This window comes from Arvicola amphibius, chromosome 3, assembly GCF_903992535.2.
Source record: "Arvicola amphibius chromosome 3, mArvAmp1.2, whole genome shotgun sequence".
Classification (NCBI taxonomy): domain Eukaryota; kingdom Metazoa; phylum Chordata; class Mammalia; order Rodentia; family Cricetidae; genus Arvicola; species Arvicola amphibius.
Window position 1 is genome coordinate 154,581,019 of NC_052049.1, and position 24,390 is coordinate 154,605,408.

Below are 24,390 nucleotides of genomic sequence, written 5' to 3' on the forward strand. Positions count from 1 at the left end.
AGCTTCAAACTTTCTGCCTGGGAGTTTCCTCCGGCTTGGGTGACTTCTGATCTTGCATCTTTATTTCCCTTGATTCAAATATTAGGTGGGAAAATTGTTATGCTCCACCAAGAACCAAGAATTCTAGTGACTGAACTCCTGTATACACGGTCCATGGCTAAGTGCCCGTGCTGCCTAGTTTTATGTCTTCTTGACACAGGATGGAGTTATTTGAAAGGAGAAAGCCTTCACTGAGAAAAAGTCTCCATAAGATGGGCTGTGGTAGGCCTACCCGACATTTTCTTTTTTTCTTTTTTTTCTTTTCTTTTTTTTTTTTTTGGTTTTTCGAGACAGGGTTTCTCTGTGGCTTTGGAGCCTGTCCTGGAACTAGCTCTTGTAGACCAGGCTGGTCTCGAACTCACAGAGATCCACCTGCCTCTGCCTCCCGAGTGCTGGGATTAAAGGCGTGCGCCACCACCGCCCAGCCCGACATTTTCTTAATTAGTGATTTATATGAGAAGGCCCAGTCCATTGTGGATGGGGTCACCGCTGGGCTGGTAGTCCTGGGTTCTGTAAGAAAGCAGGCAGAGCAAGCGAGGGGACCAAGCCAATGAGTAGCACACCTCCTTGAGATCCCACCTTGTTTGATTCCTGTCCTGACTTACTTCAATGATGGGTCATGATGTAAGAGGGTAAACCAAATACACCCTCCCTTCACAAGGTGTTTATGATCATGGTGTTCCATCTCAGCAATAGTAACCCTGAACTAGGCTATGCCCCTACCATGAGCAGACTGACTGCTCACAAACGGTATTCCAGGACCTGCATCGCTCTGCTACACTGTATCCACACTTGATTCTTCCCATCCTTGCCCACTGTAAGTTGTGGACAACTCTGCAAGCGCTTTCTTAAATTCTTGAGTGTCAAGTCTTGAACAGTTTCCTTAGCTTTGGTGCAACTGGATAGCCCACCATCGGAGGTGACAGCCCTTAGGCACCTGGTCCTGGAAGAAGGCAGGCTGAACAAGCAGGTAAACAGCTCTCCTCCAGTCTCTGCAACAGTGCCTGCCCTAACTTACCCCAAGGACAGAGCCTGACTGGAGAGCTGTAATGTGAAACACACCCCTTCCTACCCAAGGTGCCTTTGGTCACAATCTTTACCCCAGTAACAGAAACAGAACAAAGACACACCACCTTAGCTCTTGTCCCACCCTGCTCAGTTCTCATCCACCTATCTGTATACTTCATACTAACGAGTGGGAACTCTTCCTGAGCAGCAACATTCCCGAGAAAGAGAGAACATGGGATAAACCACCCTTCGCCAGAACCAGAAAAAAATGCCTCATTTTCTTCTTGGGGGAACCTAAAATAGTTATTCCAACTCACGGAGCCTGAGTCATTATTCCTTACAAACCAGAAGCAGTTCAGTTGCACATTAGCACTAATTACAGTCATGAGAAAGCTGAGCTCCACTACCCCACCCGGTGAGAGAGAAAATCACGACAATTATTCTGAAGATTCTGTGCCTCCTTCTCAGGAGATAACCAACACATGGCAGCAAGGGAGGCTGTGCAATGTTGGCAGAGAGCTTCAGATCCCTTTGAAGCTCCACACTCCTTGCTGCCTTAAACCCTGTGCAGGGGGGAAAAAACAAAATAAAACCTGTCCTTTGGTGTTTAGACTAGGCAAGAGCTGTGACTGCATGTCATAGGGCCAACACTCACGCTTCACGGCAAATCATCATATGGACCAGAACATACTTAATGTCAGGAGCCATGTGGCTGTGCCCTCAGAACATGACTGGTGGTCATGGAAAAACCCTTCCAAGCTACCTGCAAATACAGAGGCCTCACACTAGAGCAAGGGTACGGGTACGGGCCCCTTTCCATACTACAATGATGCTTCTAAATAGAGTTCGGCGCATTAGACACAATGCCTACTGTGTGCAACATGGCACAAGGAGAGAGAATCCAGGAACTCACGAACACTTTGAGTTTCCCTGTCAACAGCGTTCACTCTGTTGCTACGAAAAAGCAATGGTCCATCACAACAAGGACTCCTCCCCAACTTCAGTAACTTAGGACTGTTGCACTCTTCTCAATCCCATGGGGCAGAGTGGAACTGGGCGACAGGGTGTGTGTGTGCGTGTGTGTGTGTGTGTGTGTGTGTGTGTGTGTGTGTCTGTTCTTTCTCCTTTTCATCCACGCTGACACCACACCGGTGAACAGCTCCCTCTTCAAGTGCAGTCATACCTTCCAGTTTTCCTACAGCCTCCCAGCCCTGAGTGCCTGCTTCCAGCTGCCGAGGAGGTCCCACCAGGGGGATCCTTGTCCCTCCGTCCTCTCTGCATGTGACAAGATGGAGGTTTTCAAAGATTTCTTGGAACTAAGTGTGTCGCTCTTCACTCAAAATGTCAGCGTTCCACCACTTGCAAAGAAAATCCCATCACCTTCATCTCTCGGTCAAGGTTCCACCTAATGAATCCAGTGTCTGTGCTTTCAGCTCACTTTTCTTTAGCTCTTTTTGCTCTTAATGTATTGCTCAATTAACTTATTACACTACTGCATACCGACCCTCTCACTCCTGCCTAAAACAAGCCTGATGCTCCTTATAAACTTTATTTACTGACAATATCCAAACTCTCCAAGTAAATAAGAATTCTTGAGTATTTCTTGTAAACCAAGTATGCGCTCAGTTGCCTAACTTGTGTTCCTGCCCACCCTGTAGCCAACACTGAGTCTTAAGTCATTTGCTTTCAATGTTAAAGTAGAGACTCCTCGGGGAGAAGACATGGCTTGGTGGGGAAGAGCACTGGCTACTTTTCCAGAAGACTTGGGTTTGATTCCCAGCAGCACTTGGCAGTTCACAACTGTCTGTAATTCCAGTTCCAGGGGATCCAATGCCCTCTTCTGGCCTCTATGAGCACCAGGCACACAAGTGGTGCACAGACACACATGAAAGCAAAAACTCATACATGTAAAAATAAATTAATTTTTTTATAAAAAGAGAGAGACTTGTTTAAAGCTCTGATACAGCTTTCTGCTTTAAACTGTGGCTGATCAATCTTTGCTGACTAATTAATAAATTACCTAAATTTAATGTACAAGTTAGGCCCTGTATTTCTCAGGGATACAGTTACTTTCATTTTATATTGATGTCGTTTAAAGAAACCCAGGCAATTTCACGCACAAAACACATCAGCTTAACTGTGTCTCGGGCCAGTGATGTTTGTCTAGAGTCATGGAATGTTTCAAAATATATACCAAATTCACCAATCCCTGTCTCCATTAGTAGAATACAAACTTTTCTTTATTGCTGTTTCCCATGGGAACACAAGAATGAAGGGCATGTCAACTTTTAAAGAGTTTACTCATAAGTAAATAATAAATAATCACATTCTAAGCGATGAATATGCTAATCAACAGTGATGTGTTGTTGCTATTGACAGGCATGCCTGTCTACTCAGTCATTCTGAGTGTCTTCCTGCAAGGACAAGCGATGCTTATTTATTTAGGGGGCATTTTCCTACGAAAGTGTAACTCCTTACTAAAATATGCTTTTTTAAAATTTAGATTAAAGAAGGGACGCACCGCAAGTCCTAACATGGTGGGCTTCACCTGAGTGAGCCAGGCATTCTGCACCCCTTACCCTTGCTGTGAACTCTGTGGCTTTTGAGCTGGTCTTAGTGTTTTGGCGTCTGCTGTTCATGAGGTAGAACGAGGTCATTAGGTAATTGTGGTAAAACAGCACCCATTCCAAAGGAACGCACACTCACCAAGTGCGTTTAGTTGTTCTTGTGTAATAGCAAGACAAGGCGAAACATTTTTTCAAGAAAAAGTATGCAGCAAATTATTACGCATTTTTTCAGGGAATAATGAGACTGTCCTACGTGGGCCATACGTGCTTAAAGCATGCCTGAAATTCAACTGAGGTGGGATTTCCAAACCACTGCTCACTCATGACCTCAAGAGGCTTACCTCTGTGATTAACAGTTTAAATTTCTTTCTGCGTATTTGCTTTAAGAATTTTTTTACATAGTTTCTTTCTTTCCTCTTCATAAGTTCATCTCAGGAGCAGGCTCCCTTACTTAACCCATGCAGACCTTGGGGGAAAAGGCACTCACTGGAGGTCAAGGGAACAATCTGTGCCAAGGTAGAAGCATGTCTGACTGTTCCGGATAGTGAGAGGCTAGTGTGTCTAGAATCCACATGAGCTGGAGAAACAAAGCCCAGACCCTACTCATCACCGAAGGTCAAGATAGCTTTGGCCGAAGGAATGGGGGAAATAACTGCCTAGCTGCTATGCTGAGGAGACACAGGGGGAACAGTGGGTGTGGAGAAGGACAAAAGCAGAATCAGGCAGCTGTTCCAGAAAACCTTCAAGAGACAGAGGTGGCCAGACCTATGACAGGCAGAGCCAACAAGTTTTTCTGACTAAAAAAAATGTAACGGGAGAAAGAGCTTCAACATGAACACGAGGATGGGCTAAAGTTGCTACCAACTGCGCGGGGACAACAGAGAGGGAAGGAGTATTAGTAGGCTGAGGCAGGGAAGATGAGAGGTCCTGTGGTTTCTATGTTTAAACTGTGAAGTGTTGATAATTCTGGCTACGTCATGAGCTGACCTGCATGTCCAGCAGCACCTTTCCTTTCTGTGTGGCCACCAGCTCCAGGATCAGGAAGTCCATCCTCCCCAGTTTCTTCACTCTGTTCATGGGTAGTGGCCCCGCTGGGACACACCAACGCTTGTTGCCTCTCCTACGTATATGCCAAATTCTCCTTCTCTCCAATGTGCTAAATCTATGGAACCTACGTTCCTATTCTATAAATCTGACCATGGAACTCTTCAGGCTACAGCTCTGGCTTGTCCCAGCTTTATCAAACAATGGGACTGGCCTCGATGCCCATTTCCTCACAGCTTCAGCTGCTTCCCTTCCTTTTCACCATACATTCAGCACACCAGAGCCAGGCGTGCACCCCTGTCCACCAAACTTCCACCTGCCTCCTAATAACCTAACCACACACACCACTCAAAAGCCTTTGTTAACTCCCGCCAGACAAAACTGTCTGTTCTCTCCTCATAGTACATGAGTCTCACGGTCGCCGCTTCATGAGGAATAAACCAGGACTTATTTGTTGGCACTCAGCAGCTTGCTGCTCGGTCCTGTTTTGCAGCAATGTCCCCGCAAGTGTTGGTTCAGAGGCTCCTCTGCTGACCAGCCCTTTGAGGTTGTTCAGCGTTGACCAGAGGCTGTGAAGGCATCTGTGCTCCTAGATCCTTCATCTTCATGTATGATCTCATTAAGGACTAGAGTGGAGCTTACACTACCTCTCATCCCTCCTACAGCAAAAGACAAGGTCATTTAGGACCACCCAAGGAAAGAACAGCTGGCCAGCACAGGAACCATCAAGGTCCTACCAACCTTCTCTTTCTATTGCAGTCCTGAGTCCTAAAACATCAGACTGTGTAGTGCAGCTTCCATGTACCAACAAATGCCTTAGCATAAAGACTTCATGTTTTGATTGCTTACCAAATTATAGAACCATAAGTGCTTTTAAGAAAACCAAATAATAATATACTTTGACCTCCAATAGAAATGCTTAGTAAAATAACGGATAGATGATCCTTATGACATTTTTCTTCTATTCGGTTTGACAGCAAGTGATAGACTGCTTAAAAAATACTGAACACAAAACAAGCCAGAAATATGGAAATTTCAGAATAATTTAGAGATTAAAAATTTTGGTAGCTTAGAAAATACTCCGCAGGCAGGGTAGACTCCCTATAATTTGGAACCTCGGCACAAATGTCAGAGGAAGCAGAGGAGAAAAGAATAAAGCCAGACAGATACTATGCAATGCTTGACATCACTCCTCAGATATTAAAGATGGCTGGGTGTGGCAGCAAATTTCTTTAGTTCCAGCACTCAGGAGGGGAGAGGCAGGGGAATATCTATAGGTTCAAGGCTAACCTCATCTATATAGCAAGCAAGTTCCAGGGTACTCAGGGCTATATACAAAGACCCAGTATTAAAATAAAAACAACAACAACGAACCATAACAACAAGAAAAGCAAATAAAACAAAAGCCAAATGAAACAAGAACAAAAAGCAACAAGGGATGTGATGCTCACACCATTAGTTCCTATTGGTCCACATGACATCTTTTGTCCCCAGGCCGCCCATTCTTCCCATGAGTGCCATCATTTCCTTTCTTTTCTGTCTTATTCTAATTTCACATTTAGTACTCTACTCTGGGGGGATGGTAGAAAGTTTTATCTAATTTCCTACCATTGATACCATTGACTTCTTATTTTCTTTTGACTTCCTTTCAATTTCTTACTTTATCTTTACCTTATATCTCAAAATATTTCAACTTATCTTTCTATTCTACCCTGTCTCTGAACTCTCAATTAAAATCATTTTTGCAATTATGTTAATTATTAGAAAATGCTCTCAAGTACGTTCCTGAAACACAAGGATAAAGGAGAAATCATAATTTGAGGGATTTCCTGCTTGTTATAACATGAAAGCAATATTTTGAGTAGCTGACATATTTTTCTGAGGACTCCCTGATTACTATTGTGCCTAACAAATCTCCTCTGAGGGATGAAGAAGTCTGGGGTTCCACGGGACACTCTACTGAACTCCTCTCCCTCTCGGTACAACTCTGAGAGCCTTGCACTCTTGGCTCTAAATCAAGAGACTAGACCTGAGTGTTTCAGACCTCAAAATTAGTTAGGAAACACTTGCTACAGGTTTGTAGGTCTAAGAGAACACTATGCGGCTCAGTTGCACATTAATAATGAAGTATCTGATTCTACTCATGCACTAGATCCATGAAATAAGGGTTCTATTTGGTTGGTTGCAAACAGACAATACCTCTCAGGAAAGAGAAGGCTGCTCACAAAAACCCATGCCTCTCCATAGGAATAAGTTTCAAAACAGGAAGGACAGAAGGGTAAGAGGCTCAATCCTCCCAGCAGGCCATGTCTAGCCCCTGCCTTTCCACCTTACCTCTTCTGCTGTATGTATAAAAGAAAAAGGGGGGGCTGGAGAGATGGCTCGGAGGTTAAGAGCATTGCCTCCTATTCCAAAGGTCCTGAGTTCAATTCCCAGCAACCACATGGTGGCTCACAACCATCTGTAATGGGGTCTGGTACCCTCTTCTGGCCTGCATGCATATACACAGACAGAATGTTGTATACATAATAAATACATAAATATTAAAAAAAAAACTAAGCAAAAAACTGGCAATTTTTATAGTTGTAATATTAAAATTAAGATTTCACATACATGTTAACAAAAAAGAAGAAAAAGAAAAAGGGTACCTACAGAGTTCCTGCAGTTCCCATGGATAACTAGAAGCCCATAAATAAGTATGTGGAAGGTATACTTTCATGTAACATAAAAATTAGATTTCTAAGAACTTTCATGTAACATAAAATTATTTGAGCTTCTCCTGCATTGCTGGTACAACCCCTTTGGATATCAGTATGGCAATTTCTCAGAAAATTAGGAAACAAGCTTCCTCAGGACCCAGCAATACCATTTTTGGGAATATATCCAAAGGATGCTCAATTGTATCACAAGGACATGTGCTCAACTATGTTCATAGCAGCATTGTTTGTCATAGACAGAACCTGGAAACAACCTAAATGCCCCTCAACCGAAGAATGGATAAGGAAAATGTGGTACATTTACTCAATGGAGTACTACACAGCAGAAAAAAATAATGACATCTTGAATTTTGCAGGCAGATGGATGGAGCTAGAAAACATCATTTTGAGTGAGGTAACCCAGACCCAGAAAGACAATTATCATATTACTCAATCATAAGTGATTTTTAAACATAAAGCAAAGAAAATCAGCCTACAAGTTACAACCTAGACAACAATGTGGACCCTAAGAGATACATACAGGGATCTAATATACATTAGAAGTAGAAAAAGACAAAATCTCCTGAGTAAATTGGGAGCATGGGAACCATGGGAGAGGGTTGAAGGGGAGGGGAGAGGCAGGGAAGGGAGCAGAGAAAAATGTATAGCTCAATAAAATTGCTAAAAAATAAAAAATTAAAAAAATTATTTGTGCTATAATATTATGCCATTCAAAATAAGATAATCAAGATATTATATGTAAATAAAATGAGTCCGACCCCATGGAAAAATTGCTAATGTTTAATCTGTTCATGCATTTTCAGCTCTAACGTCCTATTGCTAATAATTCTTGAACTTTTAAGATTAAAAGTTTAACTAAAAACTAATAGTCTTAAGTCAAAGATGTTTACCTTTTTATACACTTTAAAATAGAGTCAATGTGTAACAATTTTAAGAAATTGAAAAATACCAAATTGGGTGATGGAAAAATGGCTCAGTGGTTAAAAGCACTTACTGCTTTTACAGAGGACTGAGTGTGGTTTCCCAGCATCCACACTGGGCATCTCACAATCACCTAGAACTCTAGTTCCAAGGGACCCAATGCCCTCTCCTGGCCTGCATGGACACCTGCATACAAGTGCACATATCACACAAAGGCACAAAAGTACACACAGTTAAAAATAAAACAAAAAAAACAAAAACTGTTTAAAAAATAGAAGAGCCAAAAATTAAGATATTTACAACTTTGACCTTCCAAATGTTATATTGCTCTTGGTCAATTAGTGTATCATGCTATCAATTTTTAACCATAGCTACACTTACTGACACCAAGAATTAATTTCTTAAATATAAAATTTTAAATGACTCAACAACTCAACTAAAGCTTTCCAGAATGTCTTCCACCCAAATGAGAGGTATCCTCTACATTGTTTATCTACTCTGCTGCTGCTGCTGAATTTCTACTCAGTTTTGATTGCCTCTATCATTGCCCCAAACCATCAATGTTGTTCAAGAATATTTCCCTAAAAGCACACACAGCATAAATACTGAGTCTCACTGTAACTATTGATCATTTTAAAAATTATTTTTCACTATTAGGTCAGATTATTTTCCAAATATTTTCCAAGTCTTTCTTAGCAGCATATATTGGTGCTTAAATCAAAAACAGTAATTTAATGCCCCCCCCCCATTTTATTTGTGTCTTTTTAACTGGACAACGGTGTAAAACGAGAACTCTGAATAATGAACCGTAATAACAAGGCCACTTCAAGTTTTGTTCTTCTCATTTCCATGTGTCTTAAACATTTCAGTGGTCAACTGCCACTATTTTTCCTAAATAACCAATCACACTTTTGTTAAGACCCTATTTGAAAAGTTTAAAATAATATCTAAAAAAAAATGGCACGTCTAAAACCACACCACTGAGCCTCAGAAATCTACAGTAACCAAGCAAACCATGATGCATATCCCAGGCTTTTGTATTTGATTTCACGAGATGATTTAAACTGAACGTGCTACATCTATATCCTAATAATTAGTGCTAACGTATGCCACTGGCCCAAAACACAGGAAAATATAATGGAGGATTAATTGCCTTTTCCTCCTTTTCATGCAAAAACAAAATAAAACAACAACAACAACAACAGAAACCTAATTTCTCAAGCAGATACCAGAGAAAAGCCCAGAGCAGCTGAAGCCAGGCTGTTCTTTAACAAATTCATTGCTGCTTGCTGTGCCTCCACCTTTTCCTCTAAAAGGAACCATTCGTAGAGTCATTTGGGTTGGTTTGTTGCCACTGGTTTTAGCAAACATATTCCTTTCATTGTTACCATAACTCCAGGATGCCTTAGAAAGGGGAAGACTGAGACCTGCAAGAACTCAATTTATCTGGCTAAGATCAGAGCCAGAAGGCTGCAGTATCAGGGTTAGCCTGGGTCATCTGTTGACAGATCGGAACACTTTCTAAGCTGTCTGCTTCACACCTCCCAATGTCGCTAGTCAAAGAGTGTGTCGAAATAAATGCCTTCATACAAGCCTACAACAGGCACCCTGGCGAGAAGCAAATGGGCTCTGGACAGTCATCGGATTCCACACCCTTCATATTTCCCCTGCTATTATCCAAAGATAGGCAGCATAGGGGTTTATCCCTGTAATGAAATAGCTACTGAACTTCTTTCAAACAATCTCAGGGGATTTTATCTGTTTCTGTTTTTTATTTTTACTTCTTACAAGAGTGGGCGGATAAGCAAGCGATGCCATGCAAAGGTGGGAAAGGAAACATGAACCTTGTGATAGAACATGCGAAGAAATTCTGACCTCTCTCCTGTCGGCAGTGGCAGGTACTGGATGAGCCTCTCCTCTCCTCTGCAAGCTTGGGAAAGGGACACTGACCTCGGAGGGTCCTTCTGAGGAAGACCTCAGCTGTGCTTCTATTTGCCACGCCCAGCCTGTGCTCACACTAGCCCCGCTTCCCTCTAGAGAGCCTTTTTTCCCCTTCACCTAAGTGTTATGGGAAAGACAGAGTGCCAGTGTGTCTTACATTAAAAAGTGAATTGAGATGAACTTTAAATTTAGAAGGAAATTCTATCCGTATAGGTACCCAAGAAGAGGTTCAAAGACAATATCTTGCATAATTCACTTTTTAAGATGATAGAGTACTACCAGACTTGATCGCCCAGAAAAATTTTCAATTTTAAATGCAAAGCTCAAAACAGCCCTTTTACTTTCTCAAAATAACCTTACTTGTCTCCATTAATACTTAAAAGATAAAATAAATTGTTGCCTTTTGTAGGTCAGAGGCTGCTCTTTTGTTTCCTGGCCACCCAGACCCAAAATAATCACACAGAAACTATATTAATTACAACACTGCTTGGCCAATGGCTTAGGCTTCTTATGAACTAACTCTTACATCTTAAATTAACCCATTTCTATTATTCTGTGTATTACCACAAGGCTGTGGCTTACTGGGTAAAGCTCCAGCATTGTCTCCTGTGGCAGCTACATGGCATCTCCCTGACTCTGCCTTCTTTTCTCCTCAACCTCTGCTTGGAATTCCTGCCTTGCTCCACTTTGCCTGCCATAGGCCCAAGTAGCTTCTTTATTCATTAACCAATAAAAGCAACACATAAACAGATAGCCTTTGGCTATCAGGCAGATCTAGAGAACTATCTTTTAGGGGTCTGCCACTGATGGGCTAGTTGATATACTTGCTTGTTACTAGCTTAAAATCACAAGGCCACCAGAAGATGGGTCCCGAGCTCTGAATTGTCCACACGAACTGCAAACACTAGACATCTGCGCAAATTCAGCGAAAGGCTTGTGTTATATTTAACATGGAAAATTTGCCCAGACTAGGGGTGCTGCATTGGCTTCAGCTTACATATCAACTATGTTTGAGAGTGGAAATCCAAGCCATTGCATACAGGTAAAAGTTTAAAACCAAACCAAACTACACAGACCAGAGCACAAAGGTCCATCTGTCGTGTGTGCCAAGGGCAGGGAATCAGTGCCTGGCCACAAGCTACTCATTTCCAGAATCATCTACCCTCTGGAAAGGACTCATTTCAGCCAGCTCACTGTACATCTGGATAACTGTCATGCTGAGGGTGGTGAGAATTCCCAAGATCCCACAGGCACAAGAGAAATATTTCCAATGCCCTTTCATGGGCACGGGAGGGTCAATGTCCTGTGTTCACAAGCTATTTTCTTCTCCTGCACTCACAGTTAGAGACTATCCTCTAACTTTGTTGATGCCACTGGCTGAGTTCTTACCAATGAAACAGATATGAATGCTATATAGATCTGCTCCCATCTCTTGGAATATTTCCTTTTCTGTCTTCCTCATTAGCTAGACTTCAGTGGATGAGTCTAAGGCCCTAGGTAAGAGATTGAAAAGTGCTATCCAAAGCAGACCGCAACAGGAGTCAGAAGGAAAATTTGCACCTGGTCCCTAGCTCTTGGGACTGATCCCATGGCAGTAGTTCTGGCTGAGCTTGACAACCATGGTGTGTTGATTAGATTTTTGCTGACCTGACACAAGCTAAGGACGTCAGGGTAGAGGGAACATTAATTGAGAAAGTGCCTTCTTAAGACTGGCCTATAGGCAAGCCTTATTGACGATTGATGTGGGAGGACCCAGTCCACTATGGGTGGTGCCACTCGTGGGCAGGTAGTCTTGGGGTCTACAAAAAGGCAAGTTGAGCCAGTCCTGAGGAGCAAGCCAGGAAGCAGCATTCCTCCATGACTTCTGATTCCTGATTCTAGCCTTGAGCTTCTTCCCTGACTTTTCTTCATGAAAGATGATAAGCAGTAAGATGAAATAAACCCTTCCATCTCCAAATTGCTCTCGGCCATGGTATATATCGCAGCAACAGAAAGTAAACTAGACACCGTGGACATGGAGCAACCCGAGAAAAGAAATCAACTGTCTGCTATGATTTTTGTCAAACTCTAGCTATAGCAAGAAAGCTAATTTCTCAGTGAGGCTGTGATGATAGCAAACCACACTTCCAGACTCATTGAGAAAGTTGTTCTGCAAAAATAAAATTTGAATCACTGATCCATGTGGAAAAGAAACAGAAACCAGAGGTGGGAAAAAAAATCCTGAATAAGCATCTGAGGGTCCAAATCCACCCATGCCCTTTCTTCATATTGGTTATAAAGGACAAAATGGTCCTCCTTTTGCCATAACCAGTTTGTTTGTATTCCTCTAACACAGAAACAAAACAGTCATTATTGACAAGTGTACAAAGTAGAAACCACAAGTCCTTCAATTCATAGAGAACATGTTGGTGTATAGTCTTCCCAAAACACATGTCACCGGTACATGCATACACTAAAATTTGAACCACGTCTTTGTGTTTCAATTTCTATGACTAATACACTTTAACTTTCTAGTTTTGAGGTTTTCCAGTATTTATTTGAAGACATCATTGTTTTTTTAAAAAGTACTAAGGAATATATACAAAGATATAACAAACATTCATGAATTCTCTATTTTTCCAAGATAAAACCTATAGAAGTCAAATTACTAGTTCAAAGGGTTAGCAGAAGTTCCAGCTGATACTGACAACATAGCCTCCCAAAGATGGAGACTAATTTATGCTTCCGCCCATCCGTCACCCACATTCTTTTTCTTTTTCATCTGAGCAAGCAAGCCTGAGCCAAAGTGAAGAGACACTTCTCTCAACTCACAGCATTAGGTTATAAAGTTATGAGTACAATTTACAAATAAAATGGTTAGTTTATGAAGTGTGTGATAAATATATATATATATATGTATACACACATATATGTATATATATAGAGAGAGAGAGGGAGAGAGAGAGAGAAAAAGAGAGAGAGAGAGAGAGAGAGAGAGAGAGAGAGAGAGAGAGAGAGAGAGATGGGCAGATCCTCGGCATGGTACAATGCCATGACAGATATACTAATATATACTATACACTATGAAAAAGATAGATAAAAATTAAAAACTTCATTTAGAGGATAGTGAGAACTTTTACTGAAAGGAACAAGTAAATGAACACTAAGCAAAGGACTGATTCAAGGGTTTAAGTGGTTGGTTCAGCCTCCTCACTGCTGAAGACTCAAAAGTAGCTCCTTGTGGATCCTTCCATGGGCACACTCATGCTCAAACGAGGGCTGGAGAAAACAGAACATTACATATCAAAATGCTTAAGGAAAGGGTCATAAAAACATGAGCACAGGGCAACTTTGATGGGATAAGAGAAACAGAACACAACTACATTAAGCCACTGACTATTGAATTACCATGGAGAAGCTAGAACAGCTGCAGCCTGCATACGCTGATGCTAACCGAGATAATCAAGAGTTGCAGCTGAGGTTCTCACGCATGCATCTGCCAACCAGAATGAGGCCAACAAAGCAATGACACACTGGAGGACTGAGTTGCTCAGGACAGTAAGAATGACCAGTACCGACACACAGAGTATCGACACACAGAGAACGAGCGATTTGCCCCTGGAACTCAACTTTCTTACTGTAAAAACTGGGCATCCAGAGCTACCTAAGGTTTTGTCTAGCCTTGAAGGTCCTGCAGGTGGGGGTGCAGCAGTTCAGAGGCCTTGTTTTCCAGGATCTGACCTCTTACACTACCGGCCTTCCAGCAGCTGTCAGCTTAAGTTCCTAAGGCGTGCCTTCTCCGCAGGAGCCGCTGTCTGCTGAGGGGCAAGCAGCCTTTGTTTCCACCTCTCCCATGTGAGTTCCTTTGATCCTTAAAGTCCGACCTTAAACACCATTTCTACAATGCACCTCCACTGTGGTCTTTCTTTGCCTGCTAAACCTTAATGCTTCTGAAATCACTGGTAATTAGGTCTTTTTATTAGGTCTTTCGGTTTCTGTCTTCCCTTCCAAGCTGCTAGCTCTCCTGATGCCACAGGCAACATCTTACTCTCCAGGGTATCCCTGCCTCCTGGAACAATTCCTGACATTTGGTAAATATTTATCAAATGAATAAGTAATGCTATTATGCTAAATAAATACTCAAAGTCTCAAGACTGAAAGTAACTTCCAATTTCTCCAACTAAGTGGAGAAATAAATACTCTGACATTTATTGTTCTCTTTACGAAGGTAAAAAGAATACTATTTTAAGTTAAATTGTCTCTTAATCCTCATTACTTTTCTAAACACTTCAAGTCACTCTTTCCTTCCTTATTTCCTTCCTTCCTTCCTTCCTTCCTTCCTTCCTTCCTTCCTTCCTTCCTTCCTTCTTTCCCCTTTTCCATTATTGGTGATCAAACCCACTACCTATACAAACCAGCCACTGATTCGTGCCGGCCATAGATACATGCAAGGCATGTTCAGTACCAATGAGCTTCATCTCCATTTCCATCTTCCAGATCGTGAATGGGAATGTCATCATCATGTTAGTAAAAAGTATTATTGAATTTTGAATAATATGATTTCAAAGTAGCTGAGAGTTTGTGGCTACTCTGAAATTATGTTTTATTATTTTTTAACTTTCCTTCCCATGTTCAAAATACATATTCCTAAATCATAAAGCAGTACATTGAAAACTGACTAACACAAAGAAAGTAAGAGCATACATTTACACACAGAGAATGCTAAAGAACTTTCTATAACATTAATTCCTAATTATTAATCATGAGAGAAATATACGAAAGTACACATACACTTCAAATACACAACCAAAAGAGTACAGGCAGAATCAAAATTTAATGCTTTACCAATTTATAAATCCTGATCATTAATTATATGTTTCTTGTCAAATTTATGATTTCACTCAACCATTTTTTTTAAATTTTGTTTTTTGGTTCTTTGAGACAGCATCTCTCTATGCAGTTCAGTGTGACCTCCTTCAACTCATTATCCCTCTGTCTTGGTCTTCAGAATACTTGAATTATAGGCACACACCATAGCCATCTGCCAAAATATAATTTTTATCCCAAGAATGTGACTGGAAAGAGGCTAACAGGCACTATGCATTAACTATTTACATTAAGCAATATAATGTGCTTTTAAAATTTATTTTCTGAGATATCCTATTTTTAATTGATTTCATGATCTTTTTTTTTTTTTTTTTTTTTTTTTTTTTGGTTTTTTCGAGACAGGGTTTCTCTGTGGCTTTGGAGCCTGTCCTGGAACTAGCTCTTGTAGACCAGGCTGGTCTCGAACTCACAGAGATCCGCCTGCCTCTGCCTCCTCTGAAGTTTAACTCCTTGTTCTTCTGAATGTTATTAGGTAAAAGTAAGATCTTCATATAGAAAGTGTGTGGGGAAAGACCTAAAGTTAGGGAAGAATGAAGTTTGTAATCCAGTTAGTATTTGAACCCCAAACTAGTTCTCATTCTGCCTTGTGTGAGAGGAACTTGGAGGGAACTCCCACGAGGGGGAGAAACCCACACGGAAGCCCACTGCAGTTCTGAGATGCAGTTTTCTGAGCATTTTGGATTTTTAGATAAGGATGAAATTCACAAACATGGGCCTACATTAGATGAGAAAGCAGAAATCAACCCAAGGTGAGACACCTGTGGGTCTTTCATATCTAGCGTACACTAGGTTCTCAGGTATTCTCACTGACAGACACCTAGCAACACAACTTCAGAAGCTAAAACTATGAAACATCTGAGAACATCATGACTGAGGGTCGGGATCGGGCTGAACTAGACAAAAGCAGGGCCTCAGATAACAGATCCATGTTAAATAGAAGATAAAATTGGTTTGGCTAAAAATGGGAAAAAATTTAAAATGGGATCCAAAAAGATGAGCAAGGAACATATGCCATCCCCAAATGAGCAGATCTGAAAAACTTCAAAACTTAAAAAAAATTAAGTTATAATTGCAGGTGAATAAAAGCTTTAAGACACAGCTAAAGAGAGGAAAAATAAAGTAGATAGAATCAGAAAAATGAGGCATACTGAATAGAAAAGTACTGGAAACTATGAAAGATATATTTAGACTTGAAAGGATACATTAAGTGTACTATATCGAGTTACACTTGAAGGTCAGAGACAGAAAGAGAATGGGTGGGTATAGGCAGTAATCAATGGTAATCGAAAGGCTGAGAATTTTCTATAATTGATGAGAGATGTTCAGGAAACCCAATGCAGTTCCAACAGGACAGACAATAGGGAAGCCACATCTACACACACATGCTAGAGAAGGCCATGACAGTTTAATATTCTTTAAAGGAATCATTAAGTGGGTGATCATTTAAAAGCAGGTGGACCAACAATTCTTAGGAGCAGCAGCAGAAGCCAAATGAGTGAGCTGGTATTTGCACACCGGAACTGTCATCCTAGAGTTGTTCAGACCATCTCTCCAAACCATGAAGACAATAAAAGCTGTTTAGATGAAAGATGATTCCCCCGTGAACAGCCATACTGAGGAAACCTCAGAAGGTTACAGTTTGAGAAAACACCAGAAAAAGGAATGGTCCAATACAAAATGGTGATGGCTACCCAAGCACTGTCTCTACCGAATAACTAATGAGGCTGAAACTTGGCAGTCAAACTTGGACAATAATGGCATACAACGCAAAAGTCTTAGAAATTCCTAAATTTCTTTTATTACAAAAGTATTACCAGATACTACCAATCTAAAGACTGAAAAAAATGGTACATATAGCTTCCAAATTGCAAAAAGGGGAAAGTTAGAACTGATATAATTCAAAGGAAGGAGCCAAGACAAGCATAGAGACCGAACAGTGGTGAAAGTGGCAGTCACGGTACTTGTGTTAATGGCTAGCAGCAGTGGTGGTGGATAAGCAAATGCTGTCTCCCCAGATGTCCCCAAGCTTCCAGTAGCTGAAGCCTTATCCACCAAGGCCTCAGCACTGATGGTTCTAGGACCTGAGTATAACAGTGTATTTGTGTGTCAGAGACAGCGCTCAGGTTATCAGCTTGGACAACCGAGTGGGTGATGGGTGCACAACTGCAATGGCATAGCTTAAGCCTGAATTAAAGCAAAGCCACAGGATAGCCGAAGAGGGTAACAAATCTTTGCAGTCACTACTTCAAGAAAGAGGGCCATAGGACATAAAGCACAGTTGACAGCTAGCTGCCGGAAGACTCCATGAAGTCCAGGGACATTACATAGGTGGTTTTGTTTGCTCAAATGAAGATATTTAAAATTGGGTGTAAGATATTCATGAGTATGGCAATAGAATCTGGACATTTCTGGCTCCCTCTCCTCAGCTGTTCAAGGAACTAGCTGGGGGCATCTTCCTGGACACCTGGGAACCCCTCTAGAGTCAAGTCTCTGCCAACCCTAGAATGGCTCCCTTAATTAAGATATATAATTCCCTGTTCCCACATCCACCCTTCCTATATCCCAACTATCCTATTCCCCCAAGCTCTCCCCATCCTCCACTTCATATTTTTCTCTCCCCATCCCCCCATCCCCCATCCCACCCCACCCCCAAGTTCCCATTTTTTTGCCTGGCAATCTTGTCTACTTCCAATATCCAGGAGGATAACTATATGTTTTTCTTTGGATTCACCTTCTTATTTAGCTTCTCTAGGATGACGAATTATAGGCTCACTGTGAGCCTTATCAGTTTTGTTGCTCACCTTCCTGTACTTAGGGGGAGTGGGGAGGACCTTGGACTTAACATAGTGAAGGGAACCCTGATGGCTCTTTGGCCTGGCGAGGGAGGGAGTGGGGGGTATGGGTGGAAGGGAGGGGAGGGAAGGGGGAGGAGGAAGGGAGGAGATGGAAATTTTTCATAAAAAAAATAAAATAAAATGTCATTTAATAAAAAATAAAAATAAATAAAAAATAAAATAAAATTGGGTGTAAAACAGCTAGAATGTGAGGTTAAGGATTCTGATGCCAGGGAGGATAACTCACACATGAATGAGAGTGGTTATAACTGAAAATAAAAGTGCTAATCAAAGGGCAGTCATCAAGTGATCTGACCAAAAGGTCAAACAACACAGAGCAGGTGAGGCGTTTTCCTCTGACTCTCCTGGATTGCTGGACCAGCACATTGACCAACCCTTTACAACACTGATCCACCTTCACCGCATACCCTATACAGCACAGATCCACCTTCACCGCATACCCTATACAGCACAGACCCACCTTCACCGTGTGTAACAGAGAAACCTCCATTACACAAGGAGTCAGTGTCCCCAGGCAGGTAGGACAAAGGAGGAGATAGTAAGAAAGCACGGACACAAAGCCTGGGCTTCAGGGTCTACTTTCATCCTAGTGCCCAAGGCAAGAGTCCATGTCTTACAGGTCAGGGTATCACTGACAGCGGGGCAGCACAGTTCCCACGTGAGCGACCACATTATGTAATTTCCTCAAAGAAAACACAAGTAAACAGGTTTCTAGGCAAAGAAAAAGGAACTGACAAGAGAAAAGAAATAAGCCTATATATTTTAATGGTAAAAAATGTGGCTTCCAAATGACTTAAAGGCAGTATGATTCTATTTGAAGACTGTTCAAATCTGCTGGCTCAGGAGCTGAATCACCAAAACACAGCTCTATAGGGAACACAATGGTGTTCAAGGAACAGGGTCTTGTGTCACTTCTGACCTTCCTTACTAAATTACTAAAACCAAATTAAGCCCTGAAGAATACCCTAACCTATCTGGAATTTACTTAGAAGAAGGAAGTAAGATTTTAAAGGATCTTTGTGGAAAGCTAAAAGAAAGCTATAAGAACCTAACATACGGACTACATCTCAAAGAAGTATTTAGCAGCCATTAAATGAATGTTTAACTAGCAATGCACCAAAATTCCAGATTTGATTATAAAGAATTGCATGTTAATATTGCAATTAAAATATGACCTTACGTATTTTATATCCTTCCATTTTTCAACTCACTAGAAAACATAAATGAATCAGTTTTTTAAAGACTAAGAATATAGTTCTGTGCTCCAACATGTGTTGAGCATGTATGAGATTCTGAGTCCAACCTCCAGCACCAATAAGAATTTAATTCATAAAAAAATCTTGCTATTCCATTAGGTAATACACAGCACACTCCTATCTATTACCCACAACTCCTTATTTATAATTAACTTTATTTTAAAAAATTAGATATCAAAATATTACACTGAAATTAACCAGACCCAAAGTTCATACAAGTCAGTGAACCAGAGTTAAGACTCTCTTCAAGTCCTCTGCTTCTCTCCTAGAAGTCACCCAACTCCTCTTGTTCTCTTTCCCCCACCCCATATGCTAGGAGCAGCACAGGCCCCCTCTAGGACTTTCAACACAAATTATAGCCAGATTAAATGCTTTTCAGATGTGTGTTTCCCCCCTCTCTTCTTGACTGATATCCAAAAACTGATATAGACTGTTTTAAGACATCTTCACTATTGGGCTAGGTCTTCTGATATAATCTAGAAGGCACACAGTACACCCAGGTATAGGAAATAGTAGAATGTTTCCAGACAATGGTAAATAGTTAAGTCAAAACAACTAGTCAGCGATAATTATCCTACAGACCCAATTAGTATACTTTCATTGAAAATTACACAATGTACTCAGTATCTTTCATATATAATTCTAATTTTATTCACCAATCATCATATCTTTCAATATATAAAAAGAATATATTTGGCACAAATATAGTAGCCACTGTATTAGCACAGATTAAATTTCATTCTCTTCTTTTGATTTTTAGTCTTTTGAGACAGGGATCTGATGTAAACCTATATGGCCTTGCTATGTAGGCCAGGATGACCTTGATCTTTTGTTCCTTCGGTTTCTACCTTCTAAACGCTGAAATACAGACATCCACCATCATGCCTGGCTCAAACTGCACTTCTATAAGTCAAAATATATGTCAGGATTACTAAGCATGCAAATATATATTAAAGTAAGTAGAGAAGACTAGTTTTAGGGATTTGGGGGAAAAAGAATGATTAATAAAATTTTAGTATCTCTCAAAGAGATTCAGGACTTGAATCACTTTTCTGTGGGATGAACTCATTATCAAAACCTTTTAAGAATAATAATGAGAGAAAAGTAACATTTCTGGTAGGCCAGTGGGTTTTCCATTTGCTTTGGCGTGATGTTCTTGATGAGCATGCATTTGAACTATGATTATTTTAATTCAGGTACTCTGACTGGTATATACAGAAATCATCCATCAGCATTAATCATTCAAATGAATCTTACACCAGAGCTGCAACACATTCTGAATTTTCCCCACTTTGTTCTTGGGACCAATTCTGTATTTCTGTTAAACCCCAGAGCAGTACTTGGTACCTACAGGACCAGTGCTTGGTTGAGTACTTGGTGCCTTCTAGGGTTTTCTTGATACTTGACTTGGGCTAGCATTGAGGCTAACCACAACACAGAGGAGGATAGCACACCGCCATGTAGTATATTGGTAAGGAAACCGATGGATGCCTGTTAAGTCCTGGACATTTTATATGCTACCAAATACACACATGAAGTTACAGAGGAAGTAAGGTGAGGCTGCACACGTCACCCCAGAAAACTACTACTGGGGAAGTCTCTAAGCGTGCAAGTGGGGCTACGTGATTACTGGATGGTGGTAGGGTAGAGAATGAAATTTTTAGATCAACTGAGAAATTAAATCTAAAGAATTCTTTAGATTACTAATACTTACAATATTTTTAACATTTGGTATACAGCTACTGACTATGTGAATCTGTCTCTCCCTTCAGGAAAGATACTATTGCCAGAAGAAAGATGCAAATTAGTGGTAAAATGCCTGCCCAGCATACACAGGGCTCTGGGTTCAAAATCTAGTGCCATATCTAAAAACAAAAGCAAAAACAAGAAACATACCCAGAAAAACCAACCCTGAGAAACTGACTCTATCTACCCCCACATTTTACCCCATGAGATTCTGCCCCCAATGTTAAATTATCTCTTCAAACATGCAAATCATATACTATTAAGCAACATTATATAAATCACCATAATTAGCAATAATTATTTTTGGTCTCTTAATCTAAAAAATACTAGTTTTTAAGCTAGCACTCTAATATTAATTTCATGAAGTTCTAAGACCAACTAATCCAATATTTTAGGAAATCGCATAATCTTAAACTGTACTCATTATCTCCCAACTGAAACTCCAAACTAAAAATGTGCAAATCCAACTAATAATACATTTTTTTGCTTCAGATTACAAACCTGTTTTGTTCTCTTCCTCCTAATCATTATATAATGCTTCAAAACTAAACTATTGCTTGGATGGTTAAATGTCTACGGACAAACTTAGGTAATGTATCCACACGTCTAATAACAAGAATAATGTACTTTCCCTCTGTCTCTTAACTACGGAGAGCGCCTACTGCTTCATAAAGAAACTTCACAAAGAATTCTGAGCATGTATCCAATTTAAATTGGCAATTTTTCACACAGTCTTTTAGCAGGAGTGTGGCACCTGACTTTTCAAAGTCCACCCAAAGTCTAAGCTCAAGTGGGAGATCATTTATATTTTTGTTTTGTTCTTAGCATTTCTCTGTGTAGCTTTGGAGCCTGTGCTGGCACTAGCTCAGTGGACCAGGCTGGCCTCGAACTCACAAAAATCCACCTGCCTCTGCCTCCTGAGTGCTGGGATTAAAGATGTGTGCCACCAACACCCCGCTGATCATTATATTTTAATGAAAAGATAAAACAATAAAAAGAAAAGCCACTAAACACACTACTCAGAAGTGGTTAAGTTTTGAACCCAACAGAATTAAGAATGTCTCAGGTAGAGAGACTATAATGTGTATGTGAGTTGTGAAGTTCACACACAACCACAAAAGCAAGGTCGTCGTTTTGGAGACTAGTTAGGCTAAGCATTCCTCCCCTTTCCCAACAGAGCAGATTACGAACCACAGATGGCAGGTAAATGCAGTACTTAAAAGCAATCCAGGTTTGTTATCCCAGCTGAAAAGCTCAGTAGCCAGCACAAGAAAGTGTAACACCTAATTCTCCTATTAATACCAAGTCAGTTCCTAGTTCAGGTTATTTAACTTGGAATCTTCTACCATGATCCATGTCTTCTAAGGCACTCTACTCATTAACATTTGCTGGGGTATTGGAAATACCCTACTTTCAAACCCGTCCAACAATGTTTCCGGATCCATAGGATAAAGGTAACTAATTAGATTTGGGAAATTTAGTCTTTATCTGAATGATGTCTTCCTGAAATGATCAAACCCAAGAATGCTCTCTGACATCCATCAATATACTGATCTATTATAAGAGTAGCAAACCTATCACCTACTCAGTTTTTTTTTTTTTTTATCATGAGCACTTTCTAGGTTGGCATGACCACTAAGATGTGAGTCAGCCTTCCAGAGTTCGGGAAACTGATGGAAAGGCGGCTAAATGATTCAGCATGCTGCAGCAAAATGAGCTGGTCATGAATTTATAATTTCTACCCCTGTGAGGTGTCCTGGCCCTGGCAGCCTCTCTTACCCAGTATTCAATGTATAATATAAGATCCTGTAATCAATAGATTTTGTTAAACATTGCCTCAGGAAAGCAGTAATAATGTCTTCCCCTCAGACAAACTTCTAGATAGAAAATTCGTCTGGCAGCTCTGACAATGCCCATTTGTGAGCTTCCTCAAACTTTGCTCACGCAAAGGATGGAGCTGAGACTGGCAGTAGGGGTGGTGGTGCCATTTTCTCAGCATCACAGAGGCAGAAGTATTGAAGTAAGAAAAATAAAATGCAAAATATAAATATAAACACCCAAAACAACAGACAAAAAAAAAAAGAGGTCAAGGGAGTGAGATGGGAAAATAAGCATGGGCAAATGTTTCTTGTGCCAATGCTGACCTTTAGCAATGAACATCAGGAAAGGACAGAAGACTCTAGGCAGGTCAGACAGACAGACAGACAGAAACTGCAGGATATTAACTGGGGTAGCTTTGGGGATACCGCACTGCCCAAAGCAGGTGAGAGTCTTTCTAAATGTCACTATTCACCCTTCAGCAGCAAAAGGTTTCCTATATTACCTGATGAAACCTTCAGAAATACATAGATTCCAAACCAGAATAAAGTTTTCTCCATCCAATGACCATGGAAAATTACTATATATAAAGCATTTTTCATCTAGAATTGTACCACTTCTAATTCGGAGAGTACATCCATTTTGTGACCTAAACAGTTATCCCACCCAGCATTTTCCCGAGACTAGGACAAAGGAGTATGCCAAGATGTTTAGAATGAAATCGCCATTATCTGTGAAGTGGGAGTTGCTCATTCAATAGCCTGGATTTATTCCACTTCAGTTCAGTGTAGTGACATATGACACACACACACACACACACACTCGCCCACATTCACACACAGATCCTCAGCAGCAGCAGAAGAAAAAGCAGGATTTTACAATTATCTAAAATGCACTTAAGAAATTATAGTGACAAGTGTGGCCATCCATGAACCCATCTCTCTTTTATTTTTCCCTTAACCTACAGAGAGTGGAGAAAAACAAAAGATGATTCAAAAGACATAATCCAAATGTACATTTTTATGCAGAGGTGTGTGTGTGTGTGTGTGTGTGTAGGGTGCACACGCGCGTGCGTGTGTTTCCTCCTCCTCTAGGACCTTGGAGGTCATCAGAAGGAAAAATGGCTTGATAGACAAGGTTTGAGGGCCTACCCTAGGGGACATCTTCAAGGCCAGAGAAGAGACAAGCTCAAGAGCAACCCGCTGGGCAGCCGGTTCCCAAGGCTTCAGGCAGTATGACAGAGAGCCAAGACCACGCTGCCAACCTTTGAGGCCCCTATGCCATGCGCACGTTCCACTTATATAAAAGGATGCTTACAGTCCAGGTGCTTCTTCTTGGGGCCCATCACCTCATGAGTGGTGGCTTTGCAGACGGCTCTCGCTACAGCAGAGCCAGTCACGCTGTACTGAGCGGCGGCGATCCGATCCGTGAGCGTTTGGCCTGACATCTTCACCGGCCGCGTCTACCACCTCTTCTTCTGCAGGAAATTAAGAGGAGACGGTCCCGCTTTCACCCGCACCGCCTGGGCTGGAGCACCCCGGCCTTGCCTGCTCCCGCCGCACGGCGGCTCTCTCCTCCGCCGACCCCGCCCTGGCACCGCCTCTTGGGACCA

General features: G+C 41.2%; 1 protein-coding gene across 1 annotated transcript in view; it reads right to left on the reverse strand.

The window, feature by feature from the left end:
- Positions 1-24,390, reverse strand: part of Snap91 (synaptosome associated protein 91) — a 111,333-nt gene that overhangs the window by 86,074 nt on the left and 869 nt on the right. Inside the window, exon 2 of the mRNA XM_038321598.1 lies at positions 24,096-24,255. Within this exon, the coding sequence (XP_038177526.1) occupies positions 24,096-24,225 (130 nt within the window). The 5' untranslated portion in view covers positions 24,226-24,255. The remainder of the gene's footprint in view (positions 1-24,095; positions 24,256-24,390) is intronic.